The sequence below is a fragment of the Rhinoraja longicauda genome, chromosome 5 (assembly GCF_053455715.1).
Source record: "Rhinoraja longicauda isolate Sanriku21f chromosome 5, sRhiLon1.1, whole genome shotgun sequence".
NCBI classification, from domain to species: Eukaryota; Metazoa; Chordata; class Chondrichthyes; order Rajiformes; family Arhynchobatidae; genus Rhinoraja; species Rhinoraja longicauda.
In genome coordinates, this window is record NC_135957.1 from 72,693,627 (window position 1) to 72,719,237 (window position 25,611).

Here is a 25,611-nt window from a genome sequence, read left to right on the forward strand (position 1 = left end):
GGCCATTCGGCCCTACGAGCCTGCACCGCCATTCAATATGATCATGGCTGATCATCCAGCTCAGTAACCTGTACCTGCCTTCTCTCCATACCCCCTGATCCACATCTAACTCCCTCTTAAATATAGCCAATGAACTGGCCTCAACTACCTTCTGTGGCAGAGAATTCCACAGACTCACCACTCTCTGTGTGAAGAAATGTTTTCTCATCTCGGTCCTAAAAGACTTCCCCCTTATTCTTAAGCTGTGACCCCTGGTTCTGGACTCCCCCAACATCGGGAACAATCTTCCCGCATCTAGCCTCTCCAACCCCTTAAGAATGTTAAATGTTTCTATAAGATCCCCCCTCAGTCTTCTAAATTCCAGCGAGTACAAGCCTAGTCTATCCAGTCTTTCTTCATATGAAAGTCCCGCCATCCCAGGGATCAATCTAGTGAACCTTCTCTGTACTCCCTCTAAGGCAAGAACGTCTTTCCTCAGATTAGGAGCCCAAAACTGCACACAATACTCCAGGTGCAGTCTCACCAAGGCCCTGTACAACTGCAGTAGAACCTCCCTGCTCCTAAACTCAAATCCTCTTGCTATGAATGCCAACATACCATTCCTTTTCTTCACTGCCTGCTGCACCTGCACGCTTGCTTTCAATGACTGGTGCACCATGACACCCAGGTCACGTTGCATGTCCTTCTCCTAATCGTTCACCATTCAGGTAATACTCTGCTTTCCTGTTCTTGCCGCCAAAGTGGATAACCTCACATTTATCCACATTATATTGCATCTGCCATGCATTTGCCCACTCGCCTATCTATCCAAGTCACTCTGCAGCCTCCTAGCATCCTCCTCGCAGCTAACACTGCCACCCAGCATCGTGTCATCCGCAAACTTAGAGATGCTCATTTGGTGAATGAAAATGGATTTAAACGGGTGAAAGCCTGAGTTTGGACCATTTCTCCAAGAGATTGAGGTCCACTTGCAGTATTTCTTCCTGCTGCAAGGTCCTAATGTTATTCCACCTTTTTTTGGGTGTTGTATCAGAGAGATCAACCGCACTGTTACTATTGTGGGATCTGTGGTAACACAATGAATACAAAATAGTAAAAGTCAAAATATAGTAAAAGTGTATCAGACTCCCTTCAGACTGTTGAAGTCTGAAATTATCCAGTTGCCTCAGGTGTCCATTCAGAATCTGAACACAAGCGAGTCTGAAGAAGGGTCCCGACCCAAAACATCTGTTCATGTTCTCCAGAAGTGCTGCCTGGCCGGCTGAGTTACTCCAGCAATACATGTATGTGATTACCTGTGCTTTTAGCCCTGAGCTACTTCTAAAATACACTGCAGGAAATTAGCTTTAAACATAAAATCGGTATTTCAGTAGTTCCTTTCACATCCGCAGGACATTCCAAAACACTTCACAACGAACTAAAAAATCTGATTATGTTGCTTCACAGAAGAATGTGAGCCTAGATTGTATGGGAGGAGGGTATTTCGGCCATCACCGCTGCACCAGTTCTCTGAAAGAGTTGGCCAGTCAGCCCTGCACCTCCATCCCTTCACAATATCCCTGAGATTGTCAATGGACAATAGACAATAGGTGCAGGAATAGGCCACTCGACCCTTCGAGCCAGCACCGCCATTCAATCTGATCATGGCTGATCATTCACAATCAGTACCCCGTTCCTGCCTTCTCCCCATACCCTTTTGTGTATTCATCCACTTCCACTTTGAAAATCACTATTCTACTTGCATTCTACTTGCAAGCAATATAATCTTTATTACAACAACTTGACATTTTAAAACAAAATTCTGTGACACACTCTTAGTTTTTATTTCGTTTATTGTCACACGTAACGCGGTACAGTGAAAAGCTTTTTTGTTGCATGCTAACCAGTCAGCAGAAAGACTGTACATGATTACAATTGAGCCATCCACATGATGTAGTTCAAGATAGTCCAGTAAAGTTTGATTAAAGATAGTTCGAGTCTCCAGTGAAGTGGATAGTAGCTCAGGTCCGCTCTCCAGATAGTATAATTCAGTTGTCTATCATCTTGATCTTAGATCCTCGTGTTATAAATCTGCCTACTACTAAAAACATTTTCCTTATTTGTTTCCATCAGGATGATTGCACTGCTCTTCACAAATGCCATGGGATCTATAAATCCCCAAATTCATGGGCAGATACTTAGTTTAACAACTCACCTCATCCAGAAGACAGCAGCCTAGAAATCAGATCACTTAGCACAGCAAGTTAGAGTGATAGTCATAAAGAGATGTGGCCAAATCTGGGCTGACCCGATTTTTATCCGAAACTCATTTTAACTTTCCCACATTTCCATCAACGCCCATCCCCCTTCCCAGATTCTAACAACTTTATCACCAGAGCAATTTACAGTGGCCAGTTAACCCACCAACCGAAACATTTGTGGGATGTGTGAGGAAACCAGACCACCTGGAAGAAACCCATTTGATCACAGAGAGAACATACGAATTCAACACAGACAGCACCAGAGGTCAGGATTGAACCTAATCACTGGAGCTGTGAGGCAGCAACTCCATTAGCTGCACCACTGTGTCGCACTGAGTGAATTTAATGTCCATCATCATCTGTACGGTGGACATAAAATAGGATGTAGGCACAATGAACTGCAGATGCTGGTAAACTTGCAGAGGAAGCAAAATGCTCGAGTATCTCAGCGGGTCAGACAGCATCTCTGCAGGACATGCATAGGCTAATGATACGGATCGAGTTTGAAGAAGGGTGCTGTCCCAAAATGTCACCTACCCATGTCCTGCAGAGATGCTGCCTGACCCTTTGAGCAACTCCAGCACATCCAGTTCTTCATATAAATTAAGATGATAGAGGAGAAAAGTCCATGCAAACTGCCTCATGGAAATCGACTTTGTCGTTCGATTAGCACCTCTTACAGGGGAGTTTAGTTTATCGGCTTCAAAAAATGTCTTAATTGCAGTCACAAGTGACTGACCACTATCAAGACGGCAAGATTGGGGAAGCTTGAATGAGAAAGGACTTTGTAGGTTTGATCAAGTAAAGGAAAAGGGGACCGTATAACAAGTGTAGGCAACTGGAACAAATGAGTATCTTGTGGAATATAGAGGGTACAGGAGAATGCATAAAGGGATTAGAAGCAGATAATGGTTCATGAAATATCCACGGCAGATAAAATGAAGAAATATTCTCTACATATTAGGAACAAGAGGATAGTCAGGTAAAGAATGAGTCCCTAAGGAACCAATCTTTGTGCGGTACCAGGGGATATGGCATTCTAAGTGAATACTTCTCATGCAGAAGCATGCAGGTACAGCAGGCAGTGAAGAAATTTGCTGATGATACAAAGCTGGGTGGTAGTGTGAACTGTGAGGAAGATGCTATAAGGTTGCAGGGTGACTTGGACAGGTTGGGTGAGTGGGTGGATGCATGGCAGATGCAGTTTAATGTGGATAAGTGTGAGGTTATCCACTTTGGTGGTAAGAATAGGAAGGCAGAGTATTATCTCAATGGTGTCAAGTTAGGAACAGGGGACGTACAACGAGATCTGGGTGTCCTAGTGCATCAGTCACTGAAAGGAAGCATGCAGGTACAGCAGGCAATGAAGAAAGCCAATGGAATGTTGGTCTTCATAACAAAGGGAGTTGAGTATAGGAGCAAAGAGGTCATTCTGCAGTTGTACAGGGCCCTAGTGAGACCACACCTGGAGTATTGTGTGTAGTTTTGGTCTCCAAACTTGAGGAAGGACATTCTTGCTATTGAAGGAGTGCAGCGTAGGTTCACGAGGTTAATTCCCGGAATGGCGGGACTGTTGTACGTTGAAAGACTGGAGCAACTGGGCTTGTATACTCTCGAATTTAGAAGGATGGGAGGGAATATTATTGAAACGTATAAGATTATTAAGGGACTGGGCACACTAGAGGCAGGACACATGTTCCCGATGTTGGGGGAGTCCCGAACCAGGGGCCACAGTTTAAGAATAAGGGGTAGGCCATTTAGAACGGAGATGAGGAAAAACTTTTTCACTCAGAGTGCTGTGAAGCTGTGGAATTCTCTGCCTCAGAAGGCAGTGGAGGCCAATTCTCTGGATGCTTTCAAGAGTTAGATAGAGCTCTTAATGATAGGGGATATGGGGAGAAGGCAGGAACGGGGTACTGATTGTGCATGATCAGCCATGATCACAGTGAATGCAGTGCTGGCTCGAAGGACCGAATGGCCTACTCCTGCGCCTATTGTCTATTGTCATCAGTATTCACCAAGGAGAAGTATATGGAAGGTAATAGGTTCAAAAAGGGTATGCGGCGATTATCTGATGCACATCAGGATTAAGGACATGGATGGTTTGATATCTTGAAACGTTTAAATGCCAATAAATGACCATTTTCCAATGATAGGGGTATCATAAACAGGAGGGCTTTGGGGTCTGTTTTTACACAGAATTTTTGATATCTGGAACATGCTATCGGAAGAGGTGATAGAATCAGGTGGTAGACACAATTACTCCTGTTTAAGAGGCATTTAGACAGCCATCTGCACAGGTAAGGCAAAAAAGGATACAGACCTAATTCAGGCAAGTGGGAAAAAAAGGCACCATGAACATGGTGGGCTGAAGGGAGCGTTTCTGTGCTGTATGGTTCAGTACTTCTATGATATCCCCCTCCTAATTCCCCTCTGCAATAATTGTATTAGATACACCAGAGGAGTACTGGCCCTTTCACAAGTTTAAAAAAAATAAATGCACCTCACTCACCACGTGGTTCTTGGCATTTGAACCAAGATCAAAAGCCCATAGATACTTTTGGGGAGTTGTGTTTCCAAAATAAGGCCAGAGTGCGATCTTATGAGGTGAGGCTGTGGCTTTCTCCTTTGCCAAACACCATCTACAAAGATATGTCATGATGTTTGATAACTATATTGTCTATCTGGTAAAATGATGAATGTGATATCAATTCTTACATTTGTTGTCTAGTTGCTTTTGCACAGTAAGCTGCAGTATACTGCCATTGTAGTTAGCAGCTGACAAAGAACTCTACCAAAGAAATCTAAATTCATTTTAGATTTATTGTGAAACTTTTGAGAGTGCAGAATTCACATGCATCGACGTGCTCTTGATGCAGGTTCAGTGATTATTAATGCTGAATGGTTTGTTTCATGTTCTTCTTCTTGCAGCACAATATGCCATTCTGGAGGATATCAAGCCACTCTGACCTGTTGGCTTTGAACCAAGCACTGGAACTTGAATACTTGTAGCTGCCTTGTGCAGCACAGCCAGAGATACAAAGTCAACAACTATTAGCAACCTTTAGGAATATGTGAAGTTTCCCTCTGTGATCTACAGCACCTCTGGCTTCCACATTTGTCTTAAGAAATGAAGAGAATTGATTTGTCATGTGAGGCTATTGAGAATTCAAACTGCTGAACAGTGACTGGTACATTGAACCTCTGTATAAGGAACTATGTTGGTCTTAGGAAAATATTGTTCATAATAGATAAAGTGCAAGTTGTGTGTATTTTACAACTCTTCGAGTGATTATACAATGCCCAGGATGCTTGAACAGCTCATACAATGAACTAGTTCTTTTAAGAAACATGAAGCTGCTCTCCAATGCATCCGGCATGAAGTTGTTCAACGGCATTCCTTGCCATTGGATTCTCTCCATAATGCAGTTTCTAGCAAACTTTAGTCTGCTTATCCAGGCTGACAACTGCATTAGGAGTGCGCTGGGCTACGTTGACAATCACATCTAGACCTGCAGTTTGTGTAACTGAGTTACTGTGAGAGCTTATACTAAGTTAGCAGCTGGATTCATAAACATAATTGCTTTTATGAGGATAGTCACTTTTTGTAAAGCTTGACAAGAAGAATATACATAAACGATGTGTTGTGCCTTAAAAGAAGACAGTGTTGGTGTGTTACAATGTAACTTTTGTTCCACAAATGTGTAGATAAATTCTTTGTGATGATTATTTTTTTGAAATGACCAAATTATTAAAAGAATCAGAAGTAAAAGGTTTCTGCATTGTAAAAGCAGAGAAGCAATGTTCCAGGCTGTTGGTCTAAACAGGAAATCAAAAATTGGAGAGTTTTTGTGTTTTACTTGGATTTTAGTGTTTAATTGTAAATTACAATCCTTAATAATATCCAGGAGAAACTTTTTAATTTAAACTGAGGAAATCTATTTTAGTCATTAAGAAACAGCTTGACACTTTTTGACATTATGCTAGTTTTAACATTTCTGGGAAATTTCTTAAAAGAATTTTGGTTTGGGCACTTATTTGATTTCATGCAAGCCTATATTTTCTTTAAATCTGAAAAATATACTTCCCCGTCCTCACCGACTACATATAAACTTTATCCTAATCCATCCCTCCCTTTCTCCTTCCTCCATGTGACATCTCTGAACAAAAGGGAATAAATGCATCGATAAGGGTTTTGATCAAGGTTTAAGGCTTACTGCATTTTCACCAATCGATTCATTCTACAAATAGTCAGTCATCCAACTTCCCATGTTGAGATTTTCTTTCTAAACCAATATTGCAATTACTAGTGTATTTTAATTACTTGGTTCATAAGACATACCTATTAATAAAGCCAATATTTAAAGCCTTTAAACAAAATTTCTCTTGTACGAAATAAATGTAGTTGTGCATTAGATTTTTTATGGCATTTTGGCAGACAGGATAAAGCATGTTAAGAAAGGGTAATAGTAGGATTGAATTAAAATACTAAAACATAGCAATAAAGTTTTTTCTAAGTATATAAAATTGCTTCTATAATAGCTCAGTTGCACCTTTGTTGAAGCTCCCGAGTATTACCTTATCAATTTCTGCATACAATCTGACTTTGCTGTGTGGAAATCATAGTTCTGTGATATATAGGATTCTGACATTTTGTGTCTATTTATACAGAACTTTCTGCAGTTTAAAAGTACAAACATTCTGATCTTCCTATCACACAAGCATCTCCCTCCTGACTAAATTTTTTTTAAATTGTACATAATATATAGATTGGATATTCTGCCATTATGCTGTAACTCAAATTCCCCAGAGCTCTGTGCGTGATTTAGTATAGGGGATATTCAGAAAATGCACACTACATCGATACACCACTCTGATTTGTCTAACTTTATTCCTAGATACCGGCTATGGGGCTATAGAATCATATGTATTGGCCACACAGCAAACGTTTAGTGGCAACACTATTACTGTTTATGTTTTTTTAATTTATTTTGATTGTGCTTTCTGAACATTAAAATCAATTATTGTGGAAATTTAAATGGTCCTGGGTTTTTTTGTAATATATTTAGTGTGAATTATCTTAAATTTACATGTACAGAAACAGTCTTGATACTTCTGTGTTTCAAAATGAATAAAGCAAACTAATTTCAATGATTAAAACAATCTCAGTTTTTGGAACACATGAATGCTTGTTTCATTTAGTAACTATTTCAGTAGTCTAAATATATAACAGTAAGAGTCTGAAGAAGGGTCCCAAACTGAAACATCACCCATCCTTTATCTCCAGATCTGCCTGACCCAATTGAGTTACTCCAGCACTTTGCATCTAACAGTAACTGAGAGGTCTGTTTTAACACAAAGAAATGTTAAAAGGCGTTCCACAGAAAGGGTGGATGCCAGGTAAGGGTAAATTGGGGAAGGTTAAAGCAGGTAGATTTGGGGGGGGGGGGGGTGGGTTTTAAGAGTAGGGAGTATTGAAGCTAGAATTTCATACTATGGTTGAAGGTGAAGATAGGAACCATCATCAGCCTTTGCGACGAATTAGCTTGTTTAGTTTTGAATTGAGGAATCTAGAGTGATGGCATTATTGAGTTTGGGTGAAATAGGAAGAGGTAAACAATGGTGTAAGCTTTCCTTCCACCACCCTCAACTGTCCTCACCACAATACCAAGGCGTCATTTCATCCTATGAAACAGGAGAACGTTGGAATAAGTGAATGTGATACATTGTTCTTGGGTACCATGCTTGATGTTGTATAACAGGCAGATTGTGAGATATGTAGTTGTAGTTGGAGAAGGGTGAAGTGCTGGCATAAGCTAGAGTTCACTACTGATATTATTGTAGAAGTGTCTGAGCAGGATTACAGTGCACATGCACAAGAAACGCATGCTCTGCCCCTGCTTTACTCTCTTTGCTCCCATGACCGTGTGGCTAAGCATGGCCCCAATTGACATATTCGACAATGGCACCACTGTTAAGGCTGAATCGTGGGTGGTGATAGGTCAGCATGCAGAAGAGATAGAATACTTGGGTTGAGCATTGCTGCAACAACCTCTCGTTCAATATCAACAAGTTATTCAGAACAGGAAAGTCAGGAGACCACATGCCAGTTTTTATTGGTAAATCAGAGTTGGAAATAATGGATGTACTCACAGAGAAGTAAATGTAATCACGAATGTAAAGCCGCTCCCAAGGTGGACGAACCCTGTTCAACGGGCCCCAAATGCGCAGTCACGGACGTTTGTTCTGTGCACGCGCGGATGCTGCGGCCATCTTACGTACGTACCAGATCAACGGAGCCCCAACTGCGCATGCGCAGTTTTTTAAACTTTAAAATGTGAATAACTTTAACAATATATCACCGATTTCAATTAAACTTCTTCCAAAGGACCACGGGACGACGGTAAGGTGGGCCTAAAATTGTCGCACTATTGTGTACCGTTTTGGCTGTAGTTCAGCAACAAGCGAACAAACAAGAGTTTTAGTATATAGATATACCAGTGTTTACAAATTTGTTGTGCTGCTGCAATTGTATTATTCCCTTATTGTTACATATGACAATAAAGTACTTATGATTTTACAGGGTTATTGTACCTGCCTTTACTTTTCCTCTGGCAGCTCATTGCACATTCCCACTATGTGAGAATGTCTCAACTCTCACTGTAAACCTATGCCCTCTAGTTCTTGATTCCACTACCTCGGGAAACTTATTCACCCATATCTCTTCACCTCATGACTTTATAAACCTTTAAAAGATCACCCCTCAGCCTCTTGTGCTCCAGGAAATAGTCCTAGCCTACTCAACCTCTCCCTATAGCTCATAACCTCAAGTTTTCTGCCAACATCCTCGTAAATCTTCCCTGGTCTTTCCAGCTTAATGACATCTTTCTTATAACAAGGTGGCCGCAATTACTTTGTAATTGTTTTGCATTAACGTCTTGTCTTTCTGCTTTCAGCCTTCAACCAGAACTAAACCTAATACTTCTAGTGCAGGTATACAAACGTTTTTCACTGTATCATATGACTAATACCAATTCTGCAAGTGGCGTTTTGATAAGCTTTGCGAAGGTCAGAATGTCTACAAAAGTGAACAACAATCTCCAAAACAAATTGAAAATACAACTGACATATCTCCCATTTCTCCCCCCTCCCCCAGTTCATGCAGATGGTTTACACCCAATTGTTATTAGAATGTAGAATAGGTATACACTCAACTTTGAAAATTCAGCTTTGAATGAACAGAAACAAGTTTTGGATACAGTACTGTAAATTACCAGATGGTGGCAATAATCTGCAAGTAGCATTGCTCACTCAATACCAGTGACCCTGCAATAATGAAAGTAGACACAAAATGCTGGAGTAACTCAGCGAGTCAGGCAGCATCTCGGGAAATAACGAAGGATTCTTTAAGTTATTTTTAAACCAGTGCAGACAGCAAACAGAAAAGCCAGGAATAGTTTCAACTTATCCAGTTTAATCTTTTGAAATTAGTAAATAACTTGGTTTTGAAATGTTAGTTTTGGTTAAAATCGATTTTCACCGGGTGAACTTAGGCTAAGTACCTTGAACTTGACAGAATCTATCCAATGGGCAAGATACAATACCATCTTCCTGTGCTGCATATTTCAATAATCCTGAAACTATCTTAAAGGGCTAGGCAGAAAACAGCACCCAAGACCAGGAGATATTTCCATGCTAGTTAATGACAAAGCAAGCAGTGATTAAAACACCTCAATTCTTTGTTGGCTCACTATATACAGCAAGTAAAATATAACATCTTAACTTAATGAATTGATAATAATTAGCCTGGACACTTTCAACATATTCTCCAGTATTCAGCCGGCCAAGCGATCAGAAATACACTAATGGTAACACGCCATTTTTGCCTGAGCATTGTGCTGCACTTTTTTTGATTATGGCCGAAATCAGTGTCTATCAAAAAAAACTTGCATCGTGCATTGGAAGATTAGTTGTCATTGAAAATGTAGTCAGCAAGTACATTTTCAATACAATCAGTGAAATATAATGTTCATTCTGTTACGGTAGAGACAGCAATACATTTCGTGCATTTGGTCAAAAAGGAGTCAGTTTTAAAGTGTTTTAATTTTTTTATTAAAGTATATTACTTCGCCCTGAAATAGTTGTCAATGACATCCTTGGCTTGCGAGTCCTTGCCATAATCCTGAAAAGAAGAAAAAACATTTAATATGTGCATTGACATGTCACATGATCTCCAAAACAGAAAAATGAAAGTATTTGATAATGAAAGTTTAATGCACTAAGCAATGAACAACAACTCTCAAAGCATCAAGCCAGGTTGCTTACTATATGGGTTCTTCTTAAGTTAAAATTGCATACAAATTTTGTTTTGTAAATAGAGAATTATCTCAGGCTACAGATATCAATCAGCAGGATAGTTGGAGCGATCGATGGCAGATAGAATTCATTCTTGACAGGGTCCAGTAAGGGTAGGACATACACAGCAAATGGTAAGGTCTGACAGCATATTAATGAACAGAGGGGCCTTGGGGTACACTTGGATCAAGGAAGATAAGATGAACATAGCACATGGGATACATGCCTTAATCAGCCATGACATAGAATATAAAGAGTAGGAACATTATATTACAACTTTATAAAACATTGGTTAGGCCACGCATGGACTTTTGTATGTAGTTCTGTTCATACCACTATAGGAAGGATGAGAATGGGCTGGAGAGGATGCAAAGGAATCACCAGGTTGCCTGGGTTGGTGTATTTAAGTTAGATGCACCAGTATAGATAATACGATCCAACCCCTCATGGCAAGGTGTTTAAAACAAGAGAGCATGGGTTTAACATGAAGCAGGTATTTATAGAGATTGGAGTGAGAATTTTTGGTGGCAGAAATATGGAAAGTGTAGATTGAGATGTTGAGGATGGAGGTACTATCACATTTAAGTATCTAGACGAGCCAGATACTGCCAGAGCATAGAAAGCTGCAGACCAAATGTAAGGAATTGGGACTATTATAAGGACCTTAACCGTCAAGGAAACGGCAGGCTGAAGGGCTTGCTTCTGTTACACAACCAGAGCTTAATTCTAGAATTTAATGTTTTGTGCAAAAAGCACAAACCTATTAAACTCAATGTAGCAAATGTGGTTAGAATTAAATTACCTTAAAATTCACAATCTTAAATCCTGTTAATTTAGCTAAGATTTCAATGAGACAATGTCCCTTTTTGACAATATCAGATTTGACCTAGCAAATTACTGAATTCACTGACATCAAATGCAATTCTAGCCATATTCCAAAAATATGGTATCTGGCTATTCAATCAGAGGACCACGTAATGACCTGAATGCTACACTAATCCCGTCAGCAGTATCCAGGAATGGAGAACCTTCCTTTCCTTACACCCAGACCAATTGGTGAAATGTTTAGGGAGAAACCGCAGATGCAGGTTTAAGCTGAAGACAGATACAAAAGGCTGGAGTAACCCAGCGCTTCAAGTCAAGACAGGTTTGAAGAAGAGTCTCAACCCGCAACGTCACCTATTCCTTTTCTCCACAGATGCTGCCTGACCCGCTGAGTTACTCCAGCCTTTTAAGTCTGTCTCCAATTGGTCAAATGCCATCTTTTCTCAGATCAGCGCAGAAAAAATGCGCCAAATAATTATGGCAAGTTTTTAGTAACTTAAGGGATCACATAAAATAAACTCACCTTGACAACGACACAGCTGCAACCCACAACCTTACGAGGTTTTCCTTCTCGGTCTATTTTGCATAGGCCTACCCATTCACCGAGTTTCTTGTTGTCATCAACCTTGTTTAGACAAAGATATTATAGTGTGAATCTTACTATTGATCTTAATGATTAAGGCGAGCTTCCCTTCTCGGTCACCTTAATCATTAAGCTGAGCGAGAATCTTAACCTTGCCAATAATAGTCAGCAGTATACGCCAAATCTAATACTGTATCTCAGACGTTCTGGGTAACAATTCAAGCAATTTTCTTCATTTGATTCAGTAGAGGGAACCAAATGATTATCATTGACACAGTACGACATTCTGATCAATATTCGGGATATATAGTTCACTCAGAAATCAAGTCAAATGTCTGTGCATCTCAATTTTTATTCTCTAGGAAAAGACAGAGCGGAATAGTCTCACAGTTATAGGTTATTTGTATAGGTTTGATAAATTTAATTTAACAGATCTAAATTAAATTTATCAGACCTATACAAATAACCTATAACTGTGAGATTATTCAAATGAGGGGATCAACCACTGGATGGCACAACTTGCTCAATCACACGGAGCGATTAAGTCTCCAATTGCTATCCCAATACTCAGAATGCTAAATGCAAACAGTCAAGGTGGGTGTAAGTTTAGTATATTGGCATAACCTTTAACCAGTGTATAAAGGAAGCTGAGTGGCCTGGCCTACATTTCTGTGCAGTCAGCAGGTATATGTATGGCAGAGAGATACACTCACCATTTTGCGTTAGGTTTGGATGATGACAAAAGATTATAGAATTCAGCCTTAGAAGTGCAAGACCAATCTCATTACAAAGTAGTTATGGAAATAGAAATTGCACACTCAAATGGTTGCTTTGGATAGTTAAGACTAGTTTAGTAAGAGTCTAGTAATTACAATCATTCGCATTTCTCATCTTTTAAATAATAAAAAGATAGTGCTCAAGTTGAATCTAAGATAAAATAGCAAATGACATTGGCATGAATCTTTATTCAATCCATTATTTGTGCTCACCTTAATCAGGTTGATTTGATGTTCAGCACAGAGTGCCTCCACCAACTTAACATATTGGGCCTCATCACAGTTGCTTGCCAGAACACACAAGTGGGCTTGCCGTCTAAGAGTTGAGAAGGGGGCAAATTGTAAAACTTTTACACCAACATCATCCAGGACACACCTCAACTGGCAAAAAAACCCTGCTTACCTGCACAATAGACAATAGGTGCAGGAGTAGGCCATTCAGCCCTTCGAGCCAGCACCGCCATTCAATGCGATCATGGCTGATCACTCTCAATCAGTACCCCGTTCCTGCCTTCTCCCCATACCCCCTCACTCCGCTATCCTTAAGAGCTCTATCCAGCTCTCTCTTGAAAGCATCCAACGAACTGGCCTCCACTGCCTTCTGAGGCAGAGAATTCCACACCTTCACCACTCTCTGACTGAAAAAGTTCTTCCTCATCTCCGTTCTAAATGGCCTACCCCTTATTCTTAAACTGTGGCCCCTTGTTCTGGACTCCCCCAACATTGGGAATATGTTTCCTGCCTCTAATGTGTCCAATCCCCTAATTATCTTATATGTTTCAATAAGATCCCCCCTCATCCTTCATGCACAAACTATTCATTCATCCGGCCTGCACTGTTAGGGAGCAAATTGACAAAGATGCAGGTGGATGCTCCATTGGTGTTCTGGATCACCAACTACCTGACTGGACGACTACAATATATTAGGCCACAGAATTGTGTCTCGGACATGGTGGTGAGCAACACAGGGGCCCCACAGGAGACGGTCCTCTCTCCCTTCCTGTTTACAATCTCCACCTCGGACTTCAGATATACCTCCGTCTCCTGCCACCTGCAGAAGCCTTCAGATGACTGCAATTGTGGGCTGCATCAGTGAGGGTAGGGAAGTTGAATAGAGGTGTAGTCAACAATTTTGTTGAGTGGTGTGGGCTGAATCACCTGCAGTACAACACTGACAAGACTAAGGAGATGGTGGTGGACTTTAGGAGCAGAGGAACTGGTTCCCATCAATGGTGTGGATGTGCAGTTTACCAGGGAGTACAAATACCTTGGAGCGCACCTGGACAGTAAACTGGACTGGTCCAGGAACGCTGAAGCCGTACAAGAAGGGACCGAGCCGGCTGTACTTTTTGAAAAGTCTCCACTCCTTCAACGTCTGCAATAAGATGCTGCAGATATTCTAGCAATCGGTGGTAACCAGTGCCATTTTCTTCGCCGCCGTGTGCTGGGGTAGCAGTGCAGAAGGCCGCAGACGCCAACAGGATCGACAAACACATCAGGAAGGTTGGTTCTGTCCTGGGGCCAAAGTTGGATTCATAGGAGGTGGTCTTGGAGGGGAGGATACTCCTCAATCTGCGGAGCATCCTGGACAATACAGCTCACCCCTTCCTTGACACACTGGTCAACCTGAGGAGTATCTTCAGCAACATGATGCAGGACAGAACGCCACAGGGGATCCTTCTTCCCTGTGGCTATCTAACTTTACAACTCCTCCCCCTTCTGTCGTGGGGTGGACTGAGACTGACCCCCCCCCCCCATCTTTGCACATCCCCCCCAAGCCTTTCCACTCGTCACTTTAATTTCACGTTTCATGTATTTTGTGTTTTTATGACTGTTGGCAGATCAATTTCCCTCCTGGGACAAATAAAGTTCTATTGTATATAATGCTCCCTATTATCTTTATTAGATGGCACTATTATTCAAATAACAATCTGCAAACTTGTATTTTAAGTTCATACCCTATTTAAGGACCAAATAATTTAACAATTACACCAGATGTGAATTTCAACAATTAAGTAAGAACAAGGCTTATTTTGTTTTTTACCAGATTTTTGCACACCTTAGACATTTTCAAAGTTGCACTGCATCACATTTTCCTCATAGTTCATTTGATTACATGCTATATTTATTGCAGTTGATCAATTAACTGTAATGAAATTGACAGTAACTCACTTATCCAGCACTTTGGCAGCTTCCCGGAGACCACAACACAGGCCATCGTGGATGTATGCTGTTTTCAGCACCTCCTGAAGTGCAGTGTTGACATCCATGACGCCTCCTGCGGCGGCTATGCTACGAAGTTGGCGGAGATAATCATGACATTTGGTCATTTACCATTTCCCCAATAGCAAGGCTATTATCATTTAATACCACAGCAGAGCCACAAAGTTATCAGCAAATTTCTTTCACTCATTGTTAAGAGTGAAGGGGTATCCGACATTAGAAAATTCATCACTTCACCAATGCAGCTTTAGTTATCATTGCAAAATGACTGTAGGTTTTGGAAGACAAACCTTTAGCAAGCAAATATTTTGGAAACCACTGAGGGTCTCAATTCGTTCAAGTGAGACAGCACTACCACAATACAATTAATTATGCAATTAATAAATGACAATATTATCCATTCGTGTATTCCTCTTCTGAAATTCAGAATTTTACATCAAAATTCATAATATTGCAACTTTTCAGCAAAAAAAAAAGGTGTGCACGCCAAATGCGCTTTGCGCTGCATTCATGTTTGAAAAACAATTATTTCCAACGGTCTGTAGTTCTTGGACTACGTGTACAATGTCAGGCCTATCATGAGTATATTCTATTTATAGAAAGGTTATTGAGCAGATACTTTTTGCAACACAAAGAAAAAAATGTTTTGTTTTGTTTTTTCTATTTTGCTTTTTTCCTTACACATCCCAATTCTCTTGGTATTGAATAAAAGAACAATGGTCATAAAATGTATGATTAAGTTATGAACAGTTGATATATGCGACAAGACTAAGCATACGGAAGTATTTGTTGAAGTAGATTTGCACATTAATTGATAATCAGCCTAAAAAGGTGGTAATTTGCTTTTCTGCTGTGTTTTATATTTTAACCCTGTCTTAATTAATATAGTTATATAATCTTACACTTAAATTTAATATTTACTCATTACAGTTCCACCACTGATTTCCTGGGCTTAGCTGATTTATCCAGCTGGACAAAGTCAGCTATGGGGATAGATGTGCTGGCTCCAGCTGGGCTGGAGTTCCAGAGCCCCGACTGCAGGTTGCAAATTCAACCCATCGATTGGCCATGGAAGTCCCGATGAGGTCGAGATTGGCTGCCTTGCCCAGCCTAGGTGCCACATTTTCGGGGAGACTTCCAGGGCGGGGGATTTCTCGCGGAACCCCAAGAGACCTCTAGCGGCCGAATTGACAAAATTGCAATTACCAACTGTTTTGCAGAAAAATGTGAGACGAAATCGGAGTGGCGGAAATGAAATAAGAAAGCTGAAACTTTCCGCCAAATTCAAAAGGGTTGGGAGGGGTGGTGGATGGCCTTTATGCCACCAGGGGAAAGCCTCAGTGAGCAGTCATTCACGATGTGTGGGATGGTCTGGATATCCGCAGGTGCAAGCAGGGCTGTCTGTCATCCCCCACTTGTGCAGGTGATGGGCTGTGCACTTGTGCAGGTGGAGGGTGCGGATCCTGTTCAGGGTTAGCCATTGCTTGCGATGAAGGTCAAATCCCGGTGGTTTCACTGTGGGGTCTGTGATGACCTCTCCGCTGTTGGTGTTGGCATCTTTCTAGGCTCTGCGCCACTCAGTCTTGGGGTCAAAGCCTTCCAGGGAAGACCAGAAGGGTTTGCGGGACTTCAGGCGCATGTCGGGCAGATTGTTCAAGTCAGCATGGTTGGGACGGTCATGGTTAGCCTTGATGGTGCACCAATCTTTCAACATCCTCTCCCTTCTGCGTATGCTGGGAGGGGCGATGTGAGAGGGGACAGGGAGCCACTGCAAAGGTGTTGACTTAAGCATCCCTGTGATGACCCGCATTGCAGCGTTAAGGACAGTGTCAACTCGTTTGGTGTGGCAGCTATTAGCCCAAGCTGTTGAGCAAAACTCGGCTGTTGAGTAGACTAGGGCTGGGAGATTGCAACCTTCACGTGGTCCACCCTGTTTTGACTAATGCAATCAACCCGACGTGCACAATCTAAGAGATGTGGTGTTTTGGTGTCACTTTTGACTATTCTTATATTATACATCGCCTATATTCAAAATCCAAGCAAAGTCAAAATAACCAGTTAGTAATTGGGATACCAAGCATTAAGTACAAAACAAACTGACAGGCCGAGGGATGGGACATCCTTCTTTCCACAACTACATGAATACCTCTACAAAACATATCCAGCTGCAAGAATTGAACCTAAAGAACCAGCCCCCACTTCCCACCCCGCAACATCCCAATGCAGGCATCTCAGGTGGCAGAGTTGCTGTCTTACAGCGCTTGGAGCGCCGGAGACCCAGGTTCAATGCTGACTACGGGTGCCTGTCTGTCCGGAGTTTGTACGTTCTCCCCGTGACCTGCATGAGTTTTCTCCGAGATTCCCCCGTTTCCTCCCACACTCCAAAGACGTACAGGTTTGTAGGTTAACTGGCTTGGTATGTGTAAATTGTCCCTAGTGTGTGTAGGATAGTGTTAATGTGCAGGGATCGCTGGTCGGTGAGAAATCGGTGGGCCCAGGGGCCTGTTTCTGCGCTGTATCTCTAAATTAAACCAAAAAAACTATTTTAAAAATCTAGTGAGAGATCTTTTGTAAAACTGCTTAAAATCTGAAATGACACAACATTGGGAAAGAGCACATTGGGAAATGTCTTGGGGAAAAAGGTTCACCTTTGAGATCAAAATCCAAAGATGAACCCCTTCCAAAGGTACTGCCTGACTTGTTGAGAATTTCCCAAAAATGTAAGTCTGTGGAAGGACATTACCTGGCTGTCTGTTCCCTGCTCAAACCATCACCACCCCAATCACATAGCCTTCCCATCCTTACCATGACCCCTGTCACCCCAACATTTTCGTCCACTTCTTTTTCCATCACCATCCCACCGGTGGCATTCCTCATCACCTTGCTAAGTGTCCTGGGCCGGATCCACCTACCAACTTTGCACTCTGGACTCATCTCAGACTGTCAGAAAGGTTGAACAAAATAAATGTAAAACTCAGTCTGAAGAAGGGTCTCGATCCGAAACGTCACCCATTCCTTCTCTCCTGGGATGCTGCCTGACTTGCTGAGTTACTCCAGCATTTTGTGAATAAATACCTTCGATTTGTACCAGCATCTGCAGTTATTTTCTTATAAAACTCTTAACCATCAGTTTGAAAGAACATCCCAATCAACCTTCCATCTGTTACCTTTTCCAGTTGCATGGCTCAACTGGAACTAAATCAACCTACTGTTTCAGTTGTCAGTTTTGACAATACTCCCCTGCCCCCTGCCTGTGCTCACTTGACCCAACACCTCTCTCCCCCCCCCCCCCCCCCCCATGCCTGCCTCCCTGACCGTCACTCCTCTGTTCCTCCACCTGTAGTTACCACGTACACACTGTGCCACCCTCTCCACCGGTCCCCAGCACCCCCGCCCCGACCCTGCCGCTCTCCCATGGGCATGGCGTCGCCTCCTCCCCCCACCCCCCCCCCCCTCCCCTCCCTCCCTCGGGGCCAGGCCCGGGCAGAGTGTAGAGGGGCAGCCTGAGGAGGAGGAGGAGGAGGAGCAGGGTCTAGGCGCCCATTGCGGGCCTCCTTCCTCGCCGCCTGCCTGCCGTGGGTCGGTCCGCGGTGGATAGTGCCTGCACCGAGAGTCTTCTCCCCGGCCTGTCTTCCCAGGCCGGAGCCCGGGACTCGTGGCTCCCTCTCCCCCCACCCCCGCCCGCCGAGGAGCCCCCGCCTCCCGCTCAGTTCACCCACCATTCCTCGGCCATCTTGCGGCGTTTATTTTCCCGGAAAGTTGCGGTTGTTTCGCCGCAATGCGGGCGTCGGCGGAGTGCGCCGGGTGCGGGCGGTCGGTTGGCGGAGTCGGCGCTGCTTCGGGACGCGGGATGGCGGTGATGTTGCTGCGATTATCCGCCTTGCCTCCCACACTAACCCGGGGCGGAGGCAGAAAGATGGCGGAGAGAGGCCGCGCCGCGCCGGCATTGGCCCTTATATAGACGCGGCAGCGTCCGACGCACGCGTGACGCAACGACTTTAACACACCCACCACCCGCCTGACGCAACGACGCAAAGTCGAGACGACCCCCGCCAGACGTAATGACGCAGCATCCAGACCACTCGTCTGACGCAACGACGCAGCATCCAGACCACTCGTCTGACGCAACGACGCAGCATCCAGACCACTCGTCTGACGCACGGGGAAAGTCTGCCCCCAATAAAATGCTGCAGAGGCCGAAAGTCTGAAATAAAATCAAAAGATGGGTCTCGACCCGAAACGTCACCTATTCCTCCAGCAAAGCTGAGTTACTCCAGCATTGTAATCGTGTGTTGTCTTTCCGCTGACTGCTTAGCACGCAACAAAAGCCTTTCATTGTATCTCAGTACACGTGACAATAAACTAAACTAAATTAGAGCTTTTTGTGTCAATCTTCGGTGTAAACTGACAATTGTCTATTGTCTAAACCAGCATCTGCAGTTCCTCCCTACGCAGAACATTTTGCAAACAGGTTAAGTCAAGAGTGTTCTGTTGCCATAAGTCTCGAAATGGAACAATGAAATTCTTACTTGTAGCAGCACAACAGATAAATGTCTCCACAGACTTGGCAAAGTGGAACGTAACATGGAAAGTGTGGCGATGGAATGTCCGAAGGAGATAGTGAGTGAAGCAAAGAATGGACACTGACAAAAGCAAAGGGAAGGCAGTGACAGTCGTAATGACAAGATGATGAGGAAACCCTTGTGCCTTTAAATAAAACTAAAAATCAATCTCATCTGCCTCACGTGATCCATATTCTTCAATTCACTGAATATCCCCGTGTCTTTCTAAAAGGCTCTTAAATGCCACTATTGCATCTAGCTCCACCACCACCCTTGGCAGTATGTTCCAGGCAACCACTACACCCTATGTAAAAAAAACTGTCACGCACATCTCCAGTAAACTTCCCCCTCTCACCTAAAACCTATGCCCTCTAATCTTTGATATTGCCACCCTGAGGAAAAAGTTCTGACTGTCTATCCTCTCTGTGCCTTTCATAATTCTATACACTTTCATCATATCTCAGCCTCCGTCTCTCCAGAGCAAACAAATCATGTCTGTTCAACCCCTCCTTATAGCTGATACCTTCTAATCCACAATTCTGGTAAACCTCTGCTACACCCTCTCCCATGTCCTTCCTGCAGTGAGGTGACCAAAACTGTACACAACACTCCACATGTGGCCGAACCAATGTTTGATAAAGCTGCAACGTGGCTTTCTAACTATTCTACTCAATGCCTTGACCTATAAGACTAGCATACCACATGCCTTCTTAACTTGTGCTGCCACTTTCAGTGAATAATGGACCTGGACCCAAATATCCGTCTGTACAGAATGCTCCATCTAACCCAACTTTAGAAGATTCCTCAAGAGCTTTCAATCCTATCTATCAAAAGGTAGCCAAACATCCTAGTCCAATCAACCAGATTTGATAAGAGAACTTGAGGTAAAGGAACCACTTGGAGGTAGTGATCAGAATATGATTAGTTTTAATCTGCAATTTGAGAAGGAGAAGGTTAAATCTGAAGTGTCAGTGTTGCAGTTGAACAAAGGGGACTATGAAGGCATGAGAGAGGAACTGGCCAAGGTAGACTGGAAAGGGATCCTAGCAGGAATGACGGTGGAACAGCAATGGCAGGAATTTCTGGGCATAATCTGGAAGACGCAGGATCATTTCATTCCAAAAAGGAAGAAAGAATTTAAGGGGAGTAGGAGGCAACCATGGCTGACAAGGGAAGTTAGGGATGGAATAAAACTAAAAGAAAAGATGTATAACACAGCAAAGGGTAGCCGGAAGCCAGAGGATTGGGAAACTTTCAAAGGACAACAGAAGGTAACAAAACGGGCAATACGGGCTGAAAAGATGAAGTACGAGGGGAAGCTGGCCAATAATATAAAGAAGGACGGTAAAAGCTTCTTTAGATATGTTAAGAGAAAAAGTGTAGCAAAGTCAAATGTGGGTCCCTTGAAGGCAGACACGAGTGAAATTATTATGGGTAACAAGGAAATGGCAGAAGAGTTGAACAGGTACTTCGGATCTGTCTTCACTAAGGAAGACACAAACAATCTCTCAGATGTACTGGAGGACAGAGGATCTAGGGGGGTAGAGGAACTGAAAGAGATTTTCATTAGGCGAGAAATAGTATTGGGTAGACTAATGGGACTGAAGGATAATAAATCCCCTGGGCCTGATGGTCTGTATCCCAGGGTCCTCAGGGAGGTGGCTCTAGAAATAGTGGATGCATTGGTGATCATTTTCCAATGTTCAATAGATTCGGGATCAGTTCCTGTGGATTGGAGGATAGCTAATGTTATCCCACTTTTCAAGAAAGGAGAGAGAGAGAAAACGGGGAATTACACTCCAGTTAGCCTGACTTCGGTGGTGGGAAAGATGCTGGAGTCAATTATTAAAGAGGTAATAACGATTCATTTGGATAGCAGTAAAAAGATAAGTCCAAGTCAGCATGGATTTATGAAAGGGAAATCCTGCTTGACTGGAATTTTTTGACGATGTGACAAGTAAAATGGATGAAGGGGAGCCAGTGGATGTAGTGTATCTAGACTTTCAGAAAGCATTTGATAAAGTCCCGCACGGGAGATTGGTGACTAAAATTAGAGCACATGGTATTGGGGGTAGAGTGTTGACATGGATAGAAAATTGGTTGGCAGACAGGAAGCAAAGAGTAGGAGGATCTGACATGGACAACACACATTGCCCCACTGGTGGGTAAGGCAAAGCAGCACCTTTACCACCTGACAGCTGAGGAAATTCTCTGAGTGTCTCTGAGGATCCTTCAATGCTTCTACTCTGGGGCTGTAGAGAGCATCCTGTCCGGCAACATCACAGTCTGGTTTGGGAACAGCTCTGCCCAGGACAGGAAGGCCCTGCAGAGAGTAGTGCGTTCGGCAGAACGCACCATGGGAACTACACTCGCCCCCCTGCAGGACCTATACATCAGGAGGTGCAGATCAAGAGCAAGCAAGATTATGAGGGACCCCTGCCACCCCAGCAACAGACTGTTCCAGCTGCTACGGTCAGGCAAACGCCTCCGCTGTCACGCTGTGAAAACGGAGAGGATGAGACGGAGTTCCTTCCCACAAGCCATCAGGACTGTCAACTATTATAACTCCAGGGACTAAATTTTTCTTTTCTGTATTAACTTTAATTTATATGCTGTAACTGTAATTCTTTTTTTGCACAATCCGCAGGCATTGCCATTTTCATTTTACTGCACATCATGTATGTGTATGTGACAAATAAACTTGACTTGGACTTTTCAGAATGGCAGGCAGTGGCGAGTGGAGTGCCGCAAGGCTCGGTGTTGGCGCCGCAACTGTTTACATAAATATTAATGTTTTGGAAGAGGGAATTAGAAGCAACACTAGCAAGTTTGCGGATGACACAAAGCTGGGTGACAGTGTAAACTGTGAAGAGGATGTTAGGAGGTTGCAGGGTCAAGTCAAGTCAATTTTATTTGTATAGCACATTTAAAAACAACCCACGTTGACCAAAGTGCTGTACATCAGTTCAGGTACTAAGAAACGAACATACAATGGTACACAAACATAACAGCACATACAAAAACAGTTCGCAGCGCCTCCTCAGAGGGCCTCAAACGCTAGGGAGTAGAAATAGGTTTTGAGCCTGGACTTAAAGGAGTCGATGGAGGGGGCAGTTCTGATGAGGAGAGGGATGCTGTTCCACAGTCTAGGAGCTGCAACCGCAAAAGCGCGGTCACCCCTGAGCTTAAGCCTAAACCGCGGGATAGTGAGTAGCCCCAAGTCGGCCAACCTGAGGGACCTGGAAATAAGTGGTGGGATAGAAGATTTTTGATATAGGGGGAGGCAATCCCGTTTAGTGCTTTGTATGTGAATAGGAGGAGCTTGAAGTTGATTCTGTACCGTACTGGGAGCCAGTGGAGAGAGGCCAGAATCGGGGTGGACAGGTTGAGTGAGTGGGCAGATGCGTGGCAGATGCAGAATAATATAGATAAATGTGAGGTTATCCACTTTGGCGGCAAAAACAAGGAGGCAGATTATTATCTCAATGGAGTTAGGTTAGGTAAGGGGGAGGTGCAGCGAGACCTGGGTGTTCTTGTACACTAGTCACTGAAAGTTGGTGTGCAGGTACAGCAGGCAGTGAAGAAAGCTAATGGAATGTTGGCCTTCATAACAAGAGGATTTCAGTATAGGAGTAAAGAGGTTCTTCTGCAGTTGTATAGGGCCCTGGTAAGACCACATCTGGAGTATTGTGTACTAATTTGAGGAAGGACATCCTTGTAATTGAGGCAGTGCAGCGTAGGTTCACGAGATTGATCCCTGTGGTGACGGGACTGTCATATGAGGAAAGATTGAAAGGACTAGGCTTGTATTCACTGGAGATTAGAAGGATGACAGGGGATCTTATAGAAACATATAAAATTATAAAAGGACTGGACAAGCTAGATGCTGGAATTTTTCCCCCAATGTTGGGTGTCCAGAACCAGGGGCCACAGTCTTAGAATAAAGGGGAGGCCATTTAAAACTGAGGTGAGAAAAAACTTTTTCATCCAGATAGCTGTGAATTTGTGGAATTCTCTGCCACAGAAGACAGTGGAAGCCAAATCACTGGATGGGTTTGAGAGACTTAGATAAAGCTCTAGGGGCTAGTGGAATCAAGGGATATGGGGAGAAGGCAGGCACGGGTTATTGATTGGGGACGATCGGCCATGATCACAATGAATGGCGGTGCTGGCTCGAAGGGCCGAATGGCCTCCTCCTGCACCTATTTTCTATGTTTCCATGAATCATGAGTTGGCTGCTGGATCTCCCATGTACTTTCTGCCAACTGTACATTAGGTCATGATTTTTTGTTGGACATCACATAAACACACACAAGATGATGATTGAACTGTAATGGTATTTCCAGTCCTCGAACGTATTTACAAGTGTCCCTGGATCTTATGGTCTTCTTTTCCACTGGTGGAGAAACCAGTGGACTTTCCACCTGTGCCAATCAGGTTGGATTTCAGGACAGAACAAGCGATATGGACAATCTGCAACTGCTATTTATTGAGAGTTTATCTAGCAAATTATGAACTCCTACTCCAAACCAATCAACGATCCATGCCATTCTAGTAGAAAATCTCAGCCAGAGCAGCAACCCAAGTATTCACAAGGAACCGCAGATGCTGGTTTACAAAAAAAGGGGCACGAAGTGCTGGAGGTTGAAGAAGAGTTACAACCCGAAACGTCACCTATCCATGTTCTCCAGAGATGCTGCCTGACCTGCTGAGTTACTGAAGCACATTTTTTCTTTTTTTTTTTGACAAATTAAACACTCTTGACTCATGACCACCCAATCTCCCTTTTCCTCCCATCTTTGGTGTATCTGCTCCTTCCATTTTCTGTAGAAACACGAAAGAGGAGGAGGATCTTATAGAAACATATAAAATTATAAAAGGACTGGACAAGCTAAAAATGTTCCCAATGTTGGGGGGGTCCAGAACCAGGAGCCACAGTCTTAGAATAAAGGGGAGGCCATTTAAAACTGAAGTGAGAAGGAACTTTTTCACCCAGAGAGTTGTGAATTTGCGGAATTCTCTGCCACAGAGGGCAGTGGAGGCCAAATCACTGGATGGATTTAAGAGAGAGTTAGATAGAGCTCTAGGGGCTAGTGGAATCAGGGGATATGGGGAGAAGGCAGGCACGGGTTACTGATTGAGGATGATCAGCCATGATCACAATGAATGGCGGTGCTGGCTCGAAGGGCCGAATGGCCTCCTCCGGCACCTATTTTCTATGTTTCTATGAATCATGAGTTGGCTGCTGGATCTGCCATGTACTTTCTGCCAACTGTACATTAGGTCATGATTTTTTGTTGGACATCAGCCTTCACACAAACACACACAAGATAATGATTGAACTGTAATGGTATTTCCAGTCCTAGACCTATTTTCTATGAAACGGGAGATTGGGTGGTCAAGAGGCAAGAGAATTTATTGACATATTAAAAAAAAAAGAAAAAATGTCATTCCTTCTTTCTACCACTGTAGTAACTCAGCGGGCCAGGCAGCATTTCCAGAGGACATAGGATTGGTGACATTTCGAGTCTTGGTTCTTGGTCGCCCTCCAAAATATTCCGAATGGAATTTAAACTGGTCGGAGCCCTCGTTCATACCCTCATGCACTGCCTTCCTGCCTCCCGCTGGTGCGAGTGGTCTGAAGTCGCACGCACTGGAAAGTTGCGACAACATTCATAGTGCGAGTGGCGAGTGAGATGTTGCAACCTTGGGGCGTGTTTTGTGCTGCGTTTTACGCTGTGTTCCCGAGCTTTGAATTAGTGGTAATCGTGTTAGAGTGTTTCCGGTGCCTTCATTGCCTCCTTTCACTGCGGCAGCTTTGATGTGATGGCCAAAGGCGCATGAACATCATAAATCCTGTGATATTATCAGCGAGGTGCCTCTAGGGAAAGGGACGGGACGGGACGGAACGGAGAGAGGCTGCCAAGGCTCCAGAAGGAGGGTTGGGATCTCCCCGGCACCACCACCATGGCCACTCCAGGAGACACAGGTAACTCTCTCTGCCTGTAATCACACAGGTAATTCTGCCTGTAATTACACAGGTTATT

General features: G+C 43.3%; 3 protein-coding genes and 2 non-coding genes across 22 annotated transcripts in view; 2 read left to right on the top strand and 3 right to left on the bottom strand.

The window, feature by feature from the left end:
* eya4 (EYA transcriptional coactivator and phosphatase 4) overlaps nucleotides 1-7,376 on the top strand; it is a 396,477-nt gene extending 389,101 nt beyond the window's left edge. For all 17 annotated transcript variants that reach the window (XM_078399767.1, XM_078399768.1, XM_078399769.1 and 14 more), the window contains one exon: nucleotides 5,172-7,376. In XM_078399767.1, coding sequence (XP_078255893.1) covers nucleotides 5,172-5,252 — 81 coding nt within the window. In that variant the 3' untranslated portion in view covers nucleotides 5,253-7,376. The remainder of the gene's footprint in view (nucleotides 1-5,171) is intronic.
* A 2,952-nt stretch (nucleotides 7,377-10,328) lies between these two features.
* On the bottom strand, nucleotides 10,329-18,951 carry rps12 (ribosomal protein S12). Its single transcript, XM_078399785.1, has 5 exons — nucleotides 18,722-18,951; nucleotides 14,952-15,071; nucleotides 12,993-13,095; nucleotides 11,944-12,045; nucleotides 10,329-10,422 (listed from the first exon to the last, which is right to left on the bottom strand). The coding sequence occupies exons 1-5, from the start codon at nucleotides 18,733-18,735 to the stop codon at nucleotides 10,363-10,365; spliced, it is 399 nt and encodes a 132-aa protein (XP_078255911.1). The 5' UTR covers nucleotides 18,736-18,951; the 3' UTR covers nucleotides 10,329-10,362.
* On the bottom strand, nucleotides 12,195-12,279 carry LOC144594101 (small nucleolar RNA SNORD100). Its single transcript, XR_013547333.1, has one exon. It is a non-coding gene; the product is annotated as a small nucleolar RNA SNORD100 (small nucleolar RNA).
* Nucleotides 15,166-15,240, bottom strand: LOC144594134 (small nucleolar RNA SNORD101). The gene has a single exon (XR_013547356.1). It is a non-coding gene; the product is annotated as a small nucleolar RNA SNORD101 (small nucleolar RNA).
* A 6,218-nt stretch (nucleotides 18,952-25,169) lies between the features above and the next one.
* slc18b1 (solute carrier family 18 member B1) overlaps nucleotides 25,170-25,611 on the top strand; it is a 46,206-nt gene continuing 45,764 nt past the window's right edge. The window contains exon 1 of one of the 2 annotated variants that reach the window (XM_078400224.1): nucleotides 25,170-25,553. In XM_078400224.1, the coding sequence (XP_078256350.1) occupies nucleotides 25,532-25,553 (22 nt within the window). In that variant the 5' untranslated portion in view covers nucleotides 25,170-25,531. The remainder of the gene's footprint in view (nucleotides 25,554-25,611) is intronic. The other variant, XM_078400223.1, reaches the window with a different exon arrangement.